The sequence below is a fragment of the Phaseolus vulgaris genome, chromosome 1 (assembly GCF_051622355.1).
Source record: "Phaseolus vulgaris cultivar YP4 chromosome 1, ASM5162235v1, whole genome shotgun sequence".
Classification (NCBI taxonomy): domain Eukaryota; kingdom Viridiplantae; phylum Streptophyta; class Magnoliopsida; order Fabales; family Fabaceae; genus Phaseolus; species Phaseolus vulgaris.
The window spans coordinates 39,204,956-39,221,951 of NC_143498.1; the positions used below are offsets into that span (position 1 = coordinate 39,204,956).

Sequence of the window (16,996 nt, forward strand, 5' to 3'; positions counted from 1 at the left end):
ATTAGTACCTAAAGTAAAAGACCCCTTATCTCTTGACCAGTACAAACCCATCTACCTTGTGGGTTCCCTCTATAAAATTATAACCAAGGTGTTGTTGAATCGGATCAAGGAGGTTCTACCGATGGTTATTGATGATAATCAGTCGGCTTTTTTAAAGGATAGAGGGATGCTAGATAGTGTCTTGGTGGCCAATGAGGTTGTTGAGGAGCTAAGGAGGAATGAGAGGAGAGGATTGTGTTTAAAAGTGGACTATGAAAAGGCTTATGACTCGGTCAGGTGGGACTTCCTTCTCTATATGCTTTTACTCGGTCAGGTGTCATTGTTCAAGATGCCAACACGTAGTGGCCTTAGTAGGAGAGGAGTGTTAGTGTCACATGTTGGGTGTGAGATGTGCAGGACTTTAAAGGAGACATCTCAACACTTGTTCTTTGAGTGTGCCATCGCTCAGCGGGTCTGGTCTCTTTGCTTTAGGTGGATAGGCATTCTGGGAGTTCAACATAAGAATCTGAAGGTTCACTTTGAAAGTTTTGACTTGGCTCATCTGAATTCCAATCAAAAACAGGTGTGGAAAGGTATGTGGGCAGCAATAGTGAGGGGTATTTAGCAAAGGAATACGGTTATTTTTAAGCAAGAAGTATCTAATGCGGAGGAAATTTTCCATATGACTCAACTTAGAGCGTGACTCTGGTTGAAACATAGGGACAAAAACTCTTTCTTCTCCTTTTCTGATTGGAACTTAAACCCTACGTGGTGTATCAAAAGCTGTAGGTGAAAGGGTCTCTTGTGAAGTAGGAGGGATCAATGTACCTAGTTAACAGGGGCCGTCCTCTTATGGTGTTTAGGTGAGCAGGATGTGCTCTTTGTACTCCCCAAACCATATGCTTGAACCTCAAAGGATGCTTGTGTGTTGTGTGGGCCGGTTGTTTGGCATCTGAGTTGGTTATGCAGGGATGGTTCATGAATGTGATACAGGTTTTTGGTCTTTTCTCTTGGGAATTTCCAGCTATCATTTTTTGAGTACATGAAGCAGAGTGAAGGGCAGGGGAAGGAAAAGAAGTGCCCGTTGTTACACAATCAGCTGCAGGATGTGTTGCACAACTTTCATATAAAGTTCTTTTTAAAACTTTGTTGCTAGTGTTGATGATGGCAGACATGGTAACAACTCTTGAAGACCAATTAGATTGGGTATTGAATCCAATATCCTGCATCAGTAGTGCTTTCCTGGGAGGTTCAGGACTGACGAAGAAGTCTGGCACCGGATGCTGGACGTGCTTAAACCTCTGGAGGGGAATTTTTCAATTCCTATGAAGCCATATCAATTTTTGGGTGATGTTTATGCTGGTGCAGGTCTGGTAGGAGAGGCAGATGCTGTATTTGCTCTCAAACTATGGTCTAACTATCTCTCTTACAGCTATTCCAGAAGCAACCAAAGAAGAAGCAAGTGTTGGTTTTAGCTTGATGGTTTTTATTTACAGAAATTATGTCCCTTATACCACAACCATGATTTAAGTTGGGCCTTATAAAACACCTCTTCTTCGTCCACTACAGCTTCATTGAACACCACGACATTTCTATGCTCCCACAGACTCCGTACTATAGCTGTCCACACCCCTCTTCATACCATATTTTGTTTTTTTACTGTCGTTAGTCAGAGAGAAACCTTCCAAGTGGGCCGCAATGTTATTATGTTGGACAAACAAAATACCGATCCATTTAAAGCACATATTCCATACCCTACGTGCACATTTACATTCCACAAAGAGATGTTGACAGGACTCCTCCTCTACCAAACAAAGAGCACACACTGTGGTGTTCAACACAATCCCTCTCCTACTCAATCCCAACCTTGTTGGGAGTCTCCCCAGAAATGCCCTCTAAGTCGTAAGCATCACATTAGGGAAAGTCTTCGCCTTCCAAAGGATACTAAACACCTCTTTTTGAGAGCCCACTTCAGACTTAGCTAAGAACTCATATGCTGATTTTACCGAGAAGCAACCAGATTCATCACTTTTCCATACCTGGGTATCCTCCACATCCTTCCTGAAACTAACCCTGGAGATTAGATTAACAAGCTCAGATTCCAAAAGCGATTCCCAATCAAATCTGCTTCTCTTCCAAGTTAATGACCACCTCCATATCAAGTCATCCCACGCACCTACCTCTTCCACTTTGTGGCCTTGATTCAACGAGACAGAGAATAATCTTGGTAACAAGGTTTTCAAGTTCGAGTTACCAGCCCACACATCCTCCCAGAACCTTACTTTATCCCCACTTCCTACTTTCCATCCAACTTGTTCCTAGAACCACCCATCTCCTCCTCCTTCTCTACACACCTTCATCAAGTCTCTCCACCACCAGGAATGATATTTCACGGGGACGTGGGCACTTCTTGGGTCCAGGTCGTACTTAGAATCCAGCACTTCCCTCCATCTACCTTTATCATCAGAAATACACCTCCATTTCCATTTAGCCAGCAACGCATGGTTAAACTTTCTAATGTCTCTGATGCCCAACCCTCATTCCCCTTTCAGCTTGCATATGTCTTTCCAGTTTATCCAGGCGACAGACCTATTCTCCTTGCCCCATTCCCACAAGAATCTCCTCTGTATACTGATAATACTCTTACAGACCACCTCCGGAGCTTTGAACAGAGACAGATAGTAAAGCGGAATAGTAGACAAGACAAATTTAATAAAAGCATAGCCTTCCTGCCATAGACATGAATCTCCCTTTCCATACACTTTTTTTTTTCAGCAAAGAATTAAGAAAATTAAGGGGATACTTCAGGGGTATCCCAACCCTTATACAAAAACTAACAACAAGTATAAAAAGAAGATTACAAAGTGGCATAAAGCTACATAATAAACAGCAGCTTGCCCAAAACACCTTTCAAAAAACCTTGGTCTACATGAGTCCCCACATACACTGCCTTTTTGTTCCAGCATTTTATCTTTTTGTTCCAGTAATTTATGCCACATATTCTAGCGAATCTGCATCTCTCTTTCCTAACTGTTCCTTTGGCCATTAATCACCTGTATACTTACACAATTTAGACTTCATAAACTGCTGCCATACCTGCCAACATGACCATATTCTTCTTACTAAAATTCAGCAAACAAAAAGATAGGTTGCACTTGCATCTACTTGTATGCTTCTGGTATAGTTGGGCTTCATAGGAGTTGTTAAATTCCCCTAGTCATCATAACATACGATGTTGTATCATCTCCTTGGAAACAACCATTATCAAAAACTAGTAACACTACCAGCAGCTCATTGCCGCAGGATGCTGCACAAACTGCACTAGCCTTTGCACCAGATGCAAATGGTATGCTCCATCCAAATGGTATGCTCCATACACTAAGCCTAGATTTTAGCTTTCTCAGAACTGGCTCCCAAAACTTCTTCTTCCTCGGATTACCCCCCACTTCAAGACCCAGGTAGATAAAAGGAACCTCCATCTGTGAACAATTCAGGGTCTTCGTATAGCAATCCATATTGCTTTTACAGACGTTTATGCCAGCTAGCTTAGACTTATGGAAATTGATCTTCAGGCCAGATGCTACCTCAAACCCCCGGAGGATCGCTTTTAGGGTAAACACATTGGAAAATGCATCCTGGCATAAGAACAGCGTGTCATCAACAAACTGTAGCATACAGAGATCTACCTCACTTCTACCGATATAGAGACCTGCGTAAAGATTGGCCTTCATAGCTTGCCTGCAAGACCTTCAGCTACCACAAGAAAGAGAAAAGGGGCAAGGGGGTCTCCCTGCCTTAATCCCCTTGACGAGTAGAATTCCTCCGTGGGGCTTCCATTAACCAGTACGAACCAGATGCATTGGCCAGATATCCTTTAATCCACATGATCCATCTACTATGGAATCCCAATCTTTGTAACATGTCATAAAGGAAGTCCCAGCTGACTGAATCATAAGCATTTTCAAAATCCACTTTAAAACACAGCCCACTCATCTGGCGCCTCCTAAGATCCTCAATCACCTCATTGGCCGTTAGGACACTATCGAGAATGCCTCTGTCCTTGAGGAAAGCTGATTGACACTCATCAATAACAGTAGGTAACACTTTCTTAATCCTCTCTACCAGCACCTTGGAGATAACTTTGTACATTACATCCACTAGGGAGATAGGTCTATATTGCTCGAGCTTAGCAGGGTCCCTAACTTTTGGAACAAGTGCAACAAAAGAAGCATTACAACCCTTAGGGATGCACCCCGACTCATGAAAGAGAGCCATCGCCTCTGCTATCGAATCTTTAAAGACCTCCCAGCTCTCCTTAACAAAAATCAAGTTGAACCCATCTAGTCCGGGCTCTTTGACCCATCACAAAGCCACACAGCATCCCTTATTTCTTCCACTGAGAAGGCCTTAATCAGACTCAAGTTGTCCTCATTTGAAAGGGACTTAAAATCGACCTTATCAAGTCTTACACCGAGATCTTTTGTGGCCTTAAACCTGCTATCAAAGAGCTTCTTCGCTTCAAGGCGGACCGTACTAGGTTCCTCAACCCACTGGCCCCCTACCTCCACCCGCTTTACTTCATTTCTAAGCCTTCTCCATCTCAAAGACGAGTGGTAGAATTTTGTACAAGAGTCCCCGTTTTTGAACCAACTAGCTCGAGCCTTCTGACAAAAAAAGGACTCTAGCTTCTTATCAATTATCAACCGACTCACCAGTTCACCCCTTTTCAACCTACCATCTTCCCTCAGTCCGTCCAGACAATCTTTGCAATCCATATCCTCTATTTCCTGCAAAATCAAACTTTTTTGAGTTTGGATGTTGCCAAACACTTCCCTATTCCAGATTTTGAGATCTCCCTTCAGCTTCTTCAGCTTCTCCTTGAAGTTCACAAAAGCATTCCCCTCAGCGGGGTAGGATAACCATTTTTCCTTCAGCATCTCATGGAAACCCCTCTCCAAGAACCAAGCATCGACAGAACGGAACGGTTTAGGACCCCAGTCCTTCTCAAATGACTTCACCACAATTGCACAATGGTCAGAGACTTCCCTTCGCTTCACATATTGTTTACTCATGGGCCATCTAACCAACCAGTCCTCCGAGACTAACACTCTGTCAATTCTACTTTTTGCCAACCCATTAGACTTAAACCACGTATACTTCTTACCCATAATAGGAAAATCCAGTAGAAGGTTGGCATCAATGAAGCTATTGAATCCAACGATCTCACTGGAATGGTCGACACCCATCCTAGTACCCTTCCTTTCAGTACAACTTCTAACTGCATTGAAATCACCACAAAAACACCATACCTTCTCTTGTGATGCCAAATTGATATTAGATAGTTCCTCCCAAAGGATCTTTTTATCATTCAAAGAGCAGGTTGCATAAACATTTACCATAACATAGCTAACATAAACCAAATCAATCCAGGCTCTGGCTATTCTTCCTTGGTAGTGGGAAGATAGCTATGAATCATTTCCCCATCACATGACTACTGTAAAGAAACGCGTCTTCGTTCCACATAGAAAGCAAGCTTCTGCACCCGTTTTCCCCTTCATTATGCAGTCATCCAACTCTATTGTTTCCCCATACTGAGAAGAATTTTGCCTCCGTAAGAACCTTTCACTTTGTCTTTTGTAGGCACAAAAAGTCTGCCCCTTCACTTGCTATAACGTGACTTAGGTACCGAGATTTGATGGTCCCCCCATGCTGCTAATATTCAAGTTGACAACAATCATAAGGAAACATTCTTACCTCCCAACTTAGAACACACCGATACCTCAGAATAACGTACTTCCATACGCCCAAATTCCACGACAACCTCTTTCTCTTCCCCCCTACAGATTAAACCAGCTTTCTTTCCAGCCACCCACAGCCTATCAGGTTCCTCCTCATCAACAGGATCGCACAACCGAATATTGCAATTTCTAATGGTCGTGTCTGAGATTGAGATAGGAGAGGAACCTGCACGGATTAGCGGCACCGACCCACCTTGGGGGTGTTTCGCACTTAATCTTGCCGATCTCCTTAGTTGTGGGCACGAGTCCCCCAATTCCACCAACCCTTTCTTTTTGCGTCTACGCGGCGGGGAATTCAACCTGCTTTTCACCCTAGTCCCATCCACGTCGCAGAACAGAGGAGACTCCCCCCCTTCATTGCCGTCGTCAGCAGATGTTTAGCCTGTGCACCGAAGATGCTGGTCCACGCACACCATCTTCTTAGGTATCAAGCCACTGCTAGACAAATGGGTTCCACCATGGCTATTAACTGGGGGAGCTATTTCGCCTTCATTCCTCACACTCTTCAACATAGCTGCACAGGCCTCCATTCCACTCATATCTACTTCGTTACTACCTGCACCCCTCGGCCCAGTGACTTCTTGCACATATAAGTCAAAACACCCTACGCATGCTTCTTTCCGCTGGGCTAGAGCAAAAGGTCCACCCGTGCTAGAATGGGCCTCGACGTTATTCACCTAGCCCATTGCCTTGGATGGCGTAACTTGGTTTATAAGACACTCTACCTCTATAACTGTTTTGGTCGCCTCGTGCAGAAAAAGGTTACTAGAAACAGCACCTCCACAGACCATATCAGGGGATATGACAGACAGACTACCATCTTGTCCCTTATGTCCCTGTCTAGCACCAAACGGAGCGGATAACCTGCCTTTCCCCTGTCCACCTTTTCCAGGTTCCATAAACAGCAAAGTTGACTTTAGCCATGGGTGTTCGCCTTCTCCGTCCTTGTCTCCTCCTCCCTCCTCACCTGTTGCCCGTCAGTCGTTATCACAACTTTGACGGGAACGCTTCTCACCACTCCTTTCAGAGAAAGCAGTCTCTTCAACGTACGTTTCTGAGGAAGAAACGCTATCGGAGGAGGCAACCCAAGAGAAATTTTCTTTACATCCCCATCCAAGACAACCGATTGGTTCCTCCTCAACTAAAACACTACACTTATGGCCATTGATCTGTATTCTTCTCGCCCATCTCACACTACCAATGTTCTAAACTCTAATTTTCACCCTGGCAAATTCTAGCACCTCCCATGTGAGGGTAGCTTCGTCTATAGCAACCACCTCTGCCTCCCTTGACAGTTCTTCGATCACTTTCGTAAAACAATCCTTATTCCATACAGGTAGAGGCACCCCAAAACACCTCACCCAGACACATCTATTGCTTGCACCACTACTAAACGACCATGGACTAACACTAGAGAAGACACTTTCGAACCACCCTTTGTCCAAATCCTCCCCTTCTTCACACCATGTGAGACCCTAAACACTCATGCGAAATTGAAAAGTGAGTTGTTCAAGAGGAAAATTCATATTATTGATTGCATAGTTAACTGAAAATTACTAGTTTCAGGTTTAATTACTAGTTTTAAATTTGAGTAATGCGTACAATTTTTCAGACAAGAAATTAGTGTCTCAGTTCTTCTCTCATTGTTCTTTTCTTTGCTTCGAAACTTCAGTGCGAGGATTACAAATCGCTTTAGGCGTGTTCTATTTAGTATTTGTTTTTCCCAGATTTATTTTTCTAAACATGATTTTCATTTTCCCCAATTCTCAAATCCTAAATCACTTTTTGTAGCTAATTCTTAGTGAGTTTTTTTTTTGTTCTTGTGAACAGATTGTTCTCACGTGGAACATTTTTCTTCTAGAACTGCAATGCTTTTTGTAATGGGAATTACAGTACATTTCGCGAATTCGGTGACTCTCTCGGTGGCTCGAGTAGTTTCTTTGCATTTTCTTGTATTTTCTCTGAGCAAAACATTATTGGCCTAGTTTTTTTAGTTCTATTAAAAAAATAATAATTATCAAATTATACGCAATCATTGTATGCAATATTGTACGATATTGTATCCAATTATATGCAATTAATTTAATAATGGTAGAATCCATGATTAGTGGATCCCTACCTAATTAGATTGTAATTTGGAGAGAGAAAGTCTCCCTACACTAGTATATATTTCCAATACATGAAGATATGTAAATATACACATAAGAGAATAAAAACTTATTATTTCTTTTTACCATCTTCCTACATACAATTTTCTTATATGGTATCAGAGCACCGATTTTGGTGCTCTGACAATCTATCCATTTTTATCCGCTAAATAAGATATCATGTCTGACAAAGAAGACACCATTAATGAGTCTGATAGAAACCTCGTACAAGGATTCACCGCTGAGCAAATTCAGCAATTAGCAAAGGCTATTTACTCGCTCAACAATAACAGTAAAAGTGACATGTTTGTTAGCGCTGCAGGTCTGCTTGCTCATAACTCGTCTATTAATTTTGCTTTTACAAAACCATGGATTTTGGATAGCGGAGCAACCAATCATTTTGCATATGATTGACAATTTTTCACACACACTTCATCATCATTTATTCCAAATGTTAATCTGCCCACAGGCTCAACTGCACCCATCTCATCTACGGGCACAATTAAATTCAATGACAATATCACTCTGAAAGATGTTATTTGTGTTCCTTCTTTTAATTTAAATCTCACGTTCATTAGTAAGATAACCAGTTCACTAAATTGTTGTGTCGTTTTTACTCCACATGGTTGCGTTTTTGCAGGACTTGGCTACGGGGAGGATGATTGGCTCGGGTTTCATTCATAATAATTGTAGTATTTGTCCCAAAGCTAAACACACGAGGCTACCCTTTCCAAATTTCCCCAACCACAGCAATCCACATGCACCTCCAATAAATGTTTATCTTCTATGAAGTTCAACCTAGATAAATTGCTTTCCAAAACAATCATACTGCTTTCCAAAATAATCCATTTTTTCTCCAAGTCCACACGTGTTGGTAACCTATCAACCAAGACTCTCCAAGCAATAGTCATTAATGATGGTAACACCTTAAGGCTCCAAAAAAAACATATAAACAACCATATGAGCCAACATCAGACATCCTTAATGATGAGAATCAACTAAAGGTGGCTTTTTATAATGAAGAACAAGATCATTCACCTTCACATTTAAAGTTTTTCTTGTTAATCTTTGCAAAAGATAAAGCCCAAGCCCAAGCCCAAGCCCAAGAAGGCCAAAGCCCACAAAAGCCCAAAGACCATCCCATGAAGGGCAAGGCCAAGTTTTAAATAAATATTGTTTAGAAAGGTGCTTAGAGGGAAACATTAGAAACCTCTATTGTTAAAGCATCTTTTAGTCTTTAGTTAAGAGTCTTAGGGGGGGTGTGTTAGTAGATAGGTGTAGGAGTAAATAAGGAGGTGCCAAAGTGAGAGAAAGGATCACACCTTCCTCATGCTTTGTTTTAGGCGCAAATTCTAGAAGCTTTTTGGGAGGGAGTTTTTTGAATTTGTGTAGCTTACATTTCAGCACCTTAGGCTATAAATAGAGGTGCTCTCTTTGTAAATTGGAGATTGGAATTAATCTAAGAAAACTCTACTCAAATTTTGAGTGAACTTTGGAGAGCTTTGAGGCTTCTTCTCTAGTCTTATCTTGATGGATCAATGGAGTCCTCAAGTGGCGGCATCACTCTCATCTAGGAGCATTCCACACTTCTAGTGGCGAGATCATCCATCCTCCTTCCATCTTCATGAGCATTTCTTCTCTCCTTCCTTTCTCCTCTTTCTATTGTTTGTGCTAGCTTGTGTTCTTGAGTTTTGGTTAGATGTTCTTGCTGTTTTTATGAGTTTTTGGTTCGGCAGTTTTATATTTCTGTCCATTCATCTTGTTCCTTTGCTTTTCTTGCTCATTTGTTCGGTTCAATTTGACTACAATTGGTTCATCCAAATGAGTTTGGGATTTGGTACTAGTTTTTGGTGAGTTCTTGTCTTAGAACAATGATCCAACTCTAAGAAAAGTGCCTCTATAATGTCCAACTCAAGGTGATTCCTAAGAAGGTCAAGAACCTTTCTCTATATGGCTAGTGGAATCACATCACTTAAACATCTGTAAGCCAAACTAACTGTGAAACCAAAATCTTCATCCGACTTCCAAAAGCATTAATCCATAGCCCCTATTGACAAAGCTTTGTCCTCCAACAAAGACAAGAGGCGAGATTCTTCATCCACTTCCCACGCAAATAGGGCACGCCTCCATTTCGCCTTCCAAGACCACTTGTTATTGACCCAAACCCCAACTTGTGACGCAACAACACTTTTATCCTTACTAATCGAGTACTTGGGAATCTTACATTTAAAGCCTCACTACAAATCCACTTATCTTCCGAAAACTTAATACGATTCCCACCACCAATCCTGCATGCAAACTTAATTAGTCTTAAACTGCCCAATGCAACAGATGGTTTCAATAAATCGTCTTTTCTCTTAGTGTTTACTGAGTCCTAGACTGTTTATTAGAACAATCTGATGACTAGTTTGTGTTTTTATGAGGAACATTGTTCACGTGTCTTCCTCCTTAGCATAGGCACGATTCACGTGTGTCAATTGCAACTGTATTTATAAGTTGAAGTTCATTAGTAATTCATTTGAACTACGTTAAAAAAAAATTATATGATTATTTCTTATTTCTGTTTTACTTTTTTATCGTCTAACGCTTGTGATTTTCTTTGCTATTGTTTTCACTCATGGTAGACTCTACGCAGCCTAACAATCATAAAACTCAATTTTTAACCAGAAACGAGAATTAGATTTATCAATACGATCTCTTCATACATGTGCCCTAAACCTTGTAATATTTTTCACCAAACATGGATGAAGATATTAATGCATCATTTACAATAGTTGTTTCACAAATTATAGACAAAAGAAGTAGTGTCATAACGAACACACATAAAGGTAGCAATCAATGCATGCAATCCAACTTATTCATAGACAAAAGCACAAATACTTGAATCTTCGATGATATCAGTATAGGGATGAGATTCCACAGTAGGCTTCGATTCGAGAATAAGGGTCTTTGCTTTTCTCTTTCTCATAGAAACGAATGTATTCATAATTGTCCAATATTGATTTATAACGCAAGGGATGTTGCTCATTCACTAGCTCAGCCGGTATCTGCAAAATCTTACCACTAAAAGAAAATAGTCCCATAGAGTATCTGGTTTTCGTTGCATTCATGGTAACTCTATGTTCATATGGTCGTATTCTACCATTACTCCACACCTACCATGAAAATATAATGCACCAAGCTCAATTAATTATGCAAAACGACCTTGTACAAATTATTTACAAAATAATAACTATTTAATGTACACGAATTATTAAGCGGGTTAATATATATGGGATATTCTACCTCATTTTATAACTACTAGGAGAAAGGTATTCAATTACGAATGTGATGAATATATTATAATTGTCCAATATTATATGGTACTGTAATAGGTATCCGTAACTAGGGTTTATGTATATGTGTGTACTCACATGGAATGCGTCACCGACTACAACCAGAAACAAGGAGGAAGAGGCATCAACCCCAATCCATTCTCCATCCTTAAGTTTGATTTCCAAGCCATTCAGATTATTCAGCTGATGAACTATGGATACGATAGTCAAGTCTGTGTGAGAAGGCATTCCCAAATCCTTTTCATCCGTCTCAGGTGTCCTATATTTCATGCATCGAAGCAGATAATCGCTTGATTCTATCATACACTCGCATCCTTGCATTTCCACGCCATAGCTCTCAAACACCATTCTCTTTGTCATATGGTCTAATTCTCCCAACAACTTAGCATACTTATTGATGCTTTCACTATATATATTTGGACAAAGGAAACTTCTACCATGAGCAATTTTGTACAGAATTATATCATAAACAAAGTTAGAAGAAAATAGTATCTGGTTGAAAAAATCATATTCTCTCATTTGTTAATGTTTTTTACCAAGATGCTACTACTCTTTTTTAAGAGGCAAGCATAAAAACAAAGAACAGTTATTTAGCATGAAAAAGTGTTGTTATCTTAAAGTTTTGAATTGAAAATGACCTCAGAGCGATTGGTTTGTGGTTCATTGGTAAAGTAATTTCTTTTTGTATTTTTGTTGCTTCAAAGACACTAAAAGTTGGTGTATATGTGAAGTAATTTTTTCAAGAAAAATTAGCAAATAATGTTTACCCTTTTAATCAAATGTCACATTTTAATAGGAAAAACGTATGATGAAGCACACAGAGGATATATAGTGGACCCCTTGTTTTACATAAAATATGTGTGTAAAGGGAAAAGGGTACCTACCAGAAACGATGATTCCCCTGCAACCCCATTATGTGGGCGAATTTTTGGCACCCTTGTAGGATCATAGGATATTAATGCCCAAAGACTCATACAAGGGAAGCGACGAGACTTGTCCTATGTAGCCATGTAAAGGTTTATCACTAGTATTTTGTGCTTTTGTTTCCACTGGGAGACTAAACAAGTCTTCCATTGAAGATACAACAGAATCACAAAGATCTTTGCCAATTCTATGATAGCGTGCAAGAAAACAACCATTGTCTTCAAGTGCAGTCCTGACAAGAGTGCAGGCTGAGAGCCATGCATCGGTGCCAGGCTTCATGGCTTCATCAGTGAAGTCCACCACATGAAGTTGAGACTGTGTTTGGGATCCCATCTATGCTCTATGGAGAACAATATCACTGTTCTTGCTCAAAACAATTTGTGCTTGGAACGAAGGTGGGAATAATTTTTTCCAATTTTGTGTGGTTTTTTAATGTAATAACATATTTGTTTGTTTTTAGTGGCTAAAATTTTAACTTCTTTATTTATTTGACCGTAGTCATGATTAACTTTTTTAATCAACGTAATTGACTAGGTAAAGGAAGAGTTAATATAGTTAATGGATAGCAAGATTGAGTCAAAATTTCGAAACCAGTTTGATTATAAAGTTATGATATTAAATTTATAGGTATGGTTCGCTGAATGAAACTATTTTTAATACATGGTATTTTTATAAAACCATTTGCTTAACTACACGATTTTTATAAAAGTAGGAAAAAGATAATACAATTGTAGTGAACTTGTTCTTACTAAAGGCCTCAAAGGTCTTGGTCCTTCCTTGATCTCTTGAGTTTTTGTTAGTTCTGACCGATGATGTCAAGATTTCTTTCATCATTGGTCGATGTAGGTGGTGTACCTCTAAAAGATATTTTAATCTTTAAGTTAAAGTTCGATATGAGGTAGGTGAGAGTAAATATGAAAAAGGCTTATTAATTGGAAAGGAATGGTGTTTTCCTTTGCAGAGAGCGTGTATGCTTGATCAAGTTAGTGTTGTCTGCCTTACCTCTTTTTACTTCTCTGTCTTCAAAACACCAAAATCCATTTGTAACATTATTATCAAAATCCAAAGAAAATTTCTTTTTGGGTGGGGTTCAGAGGACAAGAAGATTTGTTTCTTCTGGTATGTGAAATCAACAAGTTATTTCGATAAAAGAACCAGTTTAAAATTTGTTGATTTCTACTGTTAAAAGAAAATAGTCAATTATTTCAAAAAATCAATTAAATGTTTTTAACATATTCTTCTTATATTATCTAATCAAATTTAATTGATACAAATGTGTTCATTAAATGATCAAATTGTTTTTGCAATTATTATTGCCTTGTATAAGGATGTAATCTAATAATTGCAAACAATGAATTTCATAAGAGAGAAAAACAAAAAGGTTTTAAAAATCATTCTTGGAGATTAAGTTTGCTTCTTGGATCATTCTTGTGTTGTAAAGAAGGTTTATGGGTTTAGATTTTAGTGTGCTTATTAAAGGATATGGATACAAGAGTTATAGAAGGATGCTAATTCTTAGTTGTTTCTTTTTATAAAGGTGAATAACCTTTATTTTATCTTTGTCTGTTATAATTCTAGTATTTATTGATTGATTCTTTCTCTCTTTAGTTAGACCTAGAATAAGTGTATTGTTTGTATATATTCAGACTATTTGTTTTGATTTTAAATGAAATTATAGAAAATATATTCATTCTCATATCTTTTGCCTTCCTTTTTCTCTTTTGTTCATTTCTGTTTTATTTTATAATATGGTATCAGAGCTCTGATTAGGACTCTTATTGTTATATTTATCCATGGGTGAAGTTGTTGATCCCTCACAAGATCTTTGTTCACCTTACCATATTAGTTCATCGGATACTCCATCCTTGAATAGAGTTTGTTCTCTGTTATACAACAAGAGAGGCAAATTTTTGGTGATCAATTTAAGGCAATGATTGCTACTAGTAAAGAAGGTTATAAACACAATGCTACAACCTATGGCAAAGGTGGTGGATACGGAAGAGGAAGCTATGGAAGAGGATATACTTTCAAAATTTGCAGTCATTATGGAAAGATAGGGAGTACCATTGATACATGCTATAAAAAACATGGTTTTCCACCTCAGTTCAAGTTTAAAAATCAGAATCATGATCAGAGTCATACTAATGCAGTTTTTCAGAATACTAGTTTTAATAATAATGAGCATAATCATGAAGGTTCGAAGTCAGAAGTGGAGTCGCAACAAATTGATTTTACTCCTGAACAGTATCAAACATTGTTAGCTCTTTTACAACAGGCCAAATCCAGTGGCAATGTTCCTAATCAAGTCTCTATTATTTCTTCCAACATGACAACACAAACTGGTAATAACTTTATTTCTTCCTTCAGCACTTGGATTATTGATAGTGGTGCTACTGATCACATTTGTTCATCATTAACTTATTTCACTTCATATCATCGAATTAATCCTATTTATGTCAAATTACCAAATGGAAATCAAGTCATTTCCAATTATTCTAAAACTGTTTTTCTCAATCAAAATCATGTCATAGACAATGTTTTGTATATTCCTTGTTTCAATTTTATTCTTCTTTCAATTTTAATCTTCTTTCAGTAGCAAAATTGATTGATGATTTATCTTGTGTTATTACCTTGGACTTTAATGGTTGTCACATGCAGGACAAGAACTTCTTGAAAATAATTGGTTCAACTAAGATGCAAGATATACTTTATATACTTAGGATCTCATCCTATCAAAAACTTCAAATCAAACCCATCAAATATGCACATACCATCAATACTATTAATGTCAGTGCTAGTGATCTAGAAACCCTTTGGCATTTTTTATTAGGACATGTTTCTAACAAATGTATTGATTTTATAATGACTAAACTTCCTTTTGTTAAATATAACAAATAATTTGTTTGTGATGTTTGTCATTTTTCAAAACATAAAAGACTTTCATTTCCTATTAGTACATCTAAATCTAAAAAATATTTTTAATTGATTCATGTAGATGTATGGGGACCATACTCAATACCATCTATTCAAGGTCATAAATATTTCTTGACCATAGTTGATGACTATTCGAGGTACACGTGAAATTTTCTTTTAAAACAGAAATCTGAAGTTGTCAAGACTTTGGAAAATTTTGTTATTTGTGTTCAAACACAATTTGAGATAGCAATAAAAATAATAACAAGTGATAATGGGACTGAATTTTTTATGACTAATTTATTTGTTAACAAAGGAATAGTGCATCAAACATCATGTGCCAATACTCCACAAAAAAATTGCATAGTTGAAAGGAAACATAGTCATATATTAAATGTACAAGAGCTTTCATGATACAATCTCATTTACCCAAAATTTAGTGGTCATACTTTGTGATACATGTTGCGCATATTATAAACATGCTTCCAACACTTATTTTAAATTATTCTTCTCATCATGAAATGCTTTACAAAACTCCACCAGATTTTAAAGGATTAAAGGTGTCAACAAACAGAAAGAAATTTGATCTGAAGGCATCAAAATGTGTTTTTATTGGTTTTAAAATGGGGACAAAAGGATGTGTTCTGTTGAAGAGTCAATCTAGAGAAATTTTTGTGTCTAGAGATGTTGTCTTTTATGAAAATATTTTTCCATATCTACTAGCAATGAAACTAACAATCCTAACATTTATGATCAAAATTTTGTTTATTGAAGATCAACCTGTCTTGAGTCAGTTATAACAAGTCATTCTTGCACCTTGTGATAATGCTAAAAATAATAGTAATAATAATTGTGAGTCACACATTGAGATTCCAAAAGAAGTTTGTTCCCATATAGATCAAAACCCCAATGAAGATTATGACATAGAACAAAATTCTGAATTAGATCAATTTGTCTGAATGAGTAAAAGAATAAAAATACCACCTAAGTATTTAAAGGATTATCATTGTAATCTTAATGTTTCCAATAAATTTTCGAGAGTTAAATATCCTTTGAATTTTGTTGTGTCTTATAACAATTTATCACCTTATTACACATATTTTGTTATGTCTCTTTCTTCACATGTTGAGCCAAACACTTATTCTGAAGTTATGAAACATGACTGTTGGAGAAAAGCTATACAATGTGAGATATCTGCTTTAGAGTCAAATCAAACTTGGGAGACTACTCTTTTGCCTAAGGACAAAGTTGCCATAGGTTGCAAATGGGTATTCAAAATAAAATATAATATTGATGCGACAACTAAAAGGTATAAAGCAAGGTTAGTGGCAAAGAGATACACACAAAATAGAAGACATTGACTACCTTGATACTTTCTCTCCAGTAGCAAAGATGACCACCATAAGGTTGCTTCTTTCTCTAGCTTCTATCTATAATTGGGAATTGAAACAATTAAACATAAACAATGCCTTTTTACATGGAGATTTGAAAGAAGATGTATACATGGTTGATCCTCCTGGATTGACTTCTATTCCACCAGGAAAAGTTTGTAAACTAAAAAAGGTTTTATATGGCCTTAAGCAAGCCAACAGAGAGTGGTTTGCAAATTGTCATCCTTTTTGCTTTCTATGTGATATACTTAATCTATGAATGATCATTCATTGTTCATTAATTGTTCTAAAGGATCTTTTATAGCATTATTGGTGTATGTGGATGATATAATATTGGCAGGAAATGATAAAGAAGAGATTGTTAGAATTAAACAAGCCTTGAATCAGACATTCAAGATTAATGATCTTGGGGATTTAAGATATTTTCTTGTTCTAGAAGTAGCAAGAAGTAAGAAAAGAATAATGGTGAATCAAATGAAATATGTATTGGAATTGTTAACAGATGCAGG

General features: G+C 37.8%; 1 protein-coding gene and 1 pseudogene across 1 annotated transcript; both read right to left on the reverse strand.

The window, feature by feature from the left end:
• Positions 1-4,319: 4,319 nt before the first annotated feature.
• LOC150029614 (uncharacterized) lies at positions 4,320-6,316 on the reverse strand. Its single transcript, XM_090296585.1, has 3 exons — positions 6,168-6,316; positions 5,759-6,077; positions 4,320-5,444 (listed from the first exon to the last, which is right to left on the reverse strand). Exons 1-3 carry the CDS (start codon positions 6,314-6,316, stop codon positions 4,320-4,322), a joined length of 1,593 nt encoding a protein of 530 aa, XP_090152711.1.
• A 4,505-nt stretch (positions 6,317-10,821) lies between these two features.
• Positions 10,822-12,516, reverse strand: LOC137815951 (putative 2-oxoglutarate-dependent dioxygenase AOP1 pseudogene; annotated as a pseudogene).
• Positions 12,517-16,996: the final 4,480 nt, after the last annotated feature.

What these genes read in the sequence shown, in the direction of transcription:
- LOC150029614 (XM_090296585.1), bottom strand. Translation starts at nt 6,316, where the DNA reads ATGAGTGGAATGGAGGCCTGTGCAGCTATGTTGAAGAGTGTGAGGAAT. An exon ending in TGCGTGGACCAGCATCTTCG is followed by an intron (nt 6,078 to 6,167) that starts GTGCACAGGCTA and finishes GGTGAAAAGCAG; the next exon opens with GTTGAATTCCCCGCCGCGTA. An exon ending in TGGAAGTACGTTATTCTGAG is followed by an intron (nt 5,445 to 5,758) that starts GTATCGGTGTGT and finishes AATGATTCATAG; the next exon opens with CTATCTTCCCACTACCAAGG.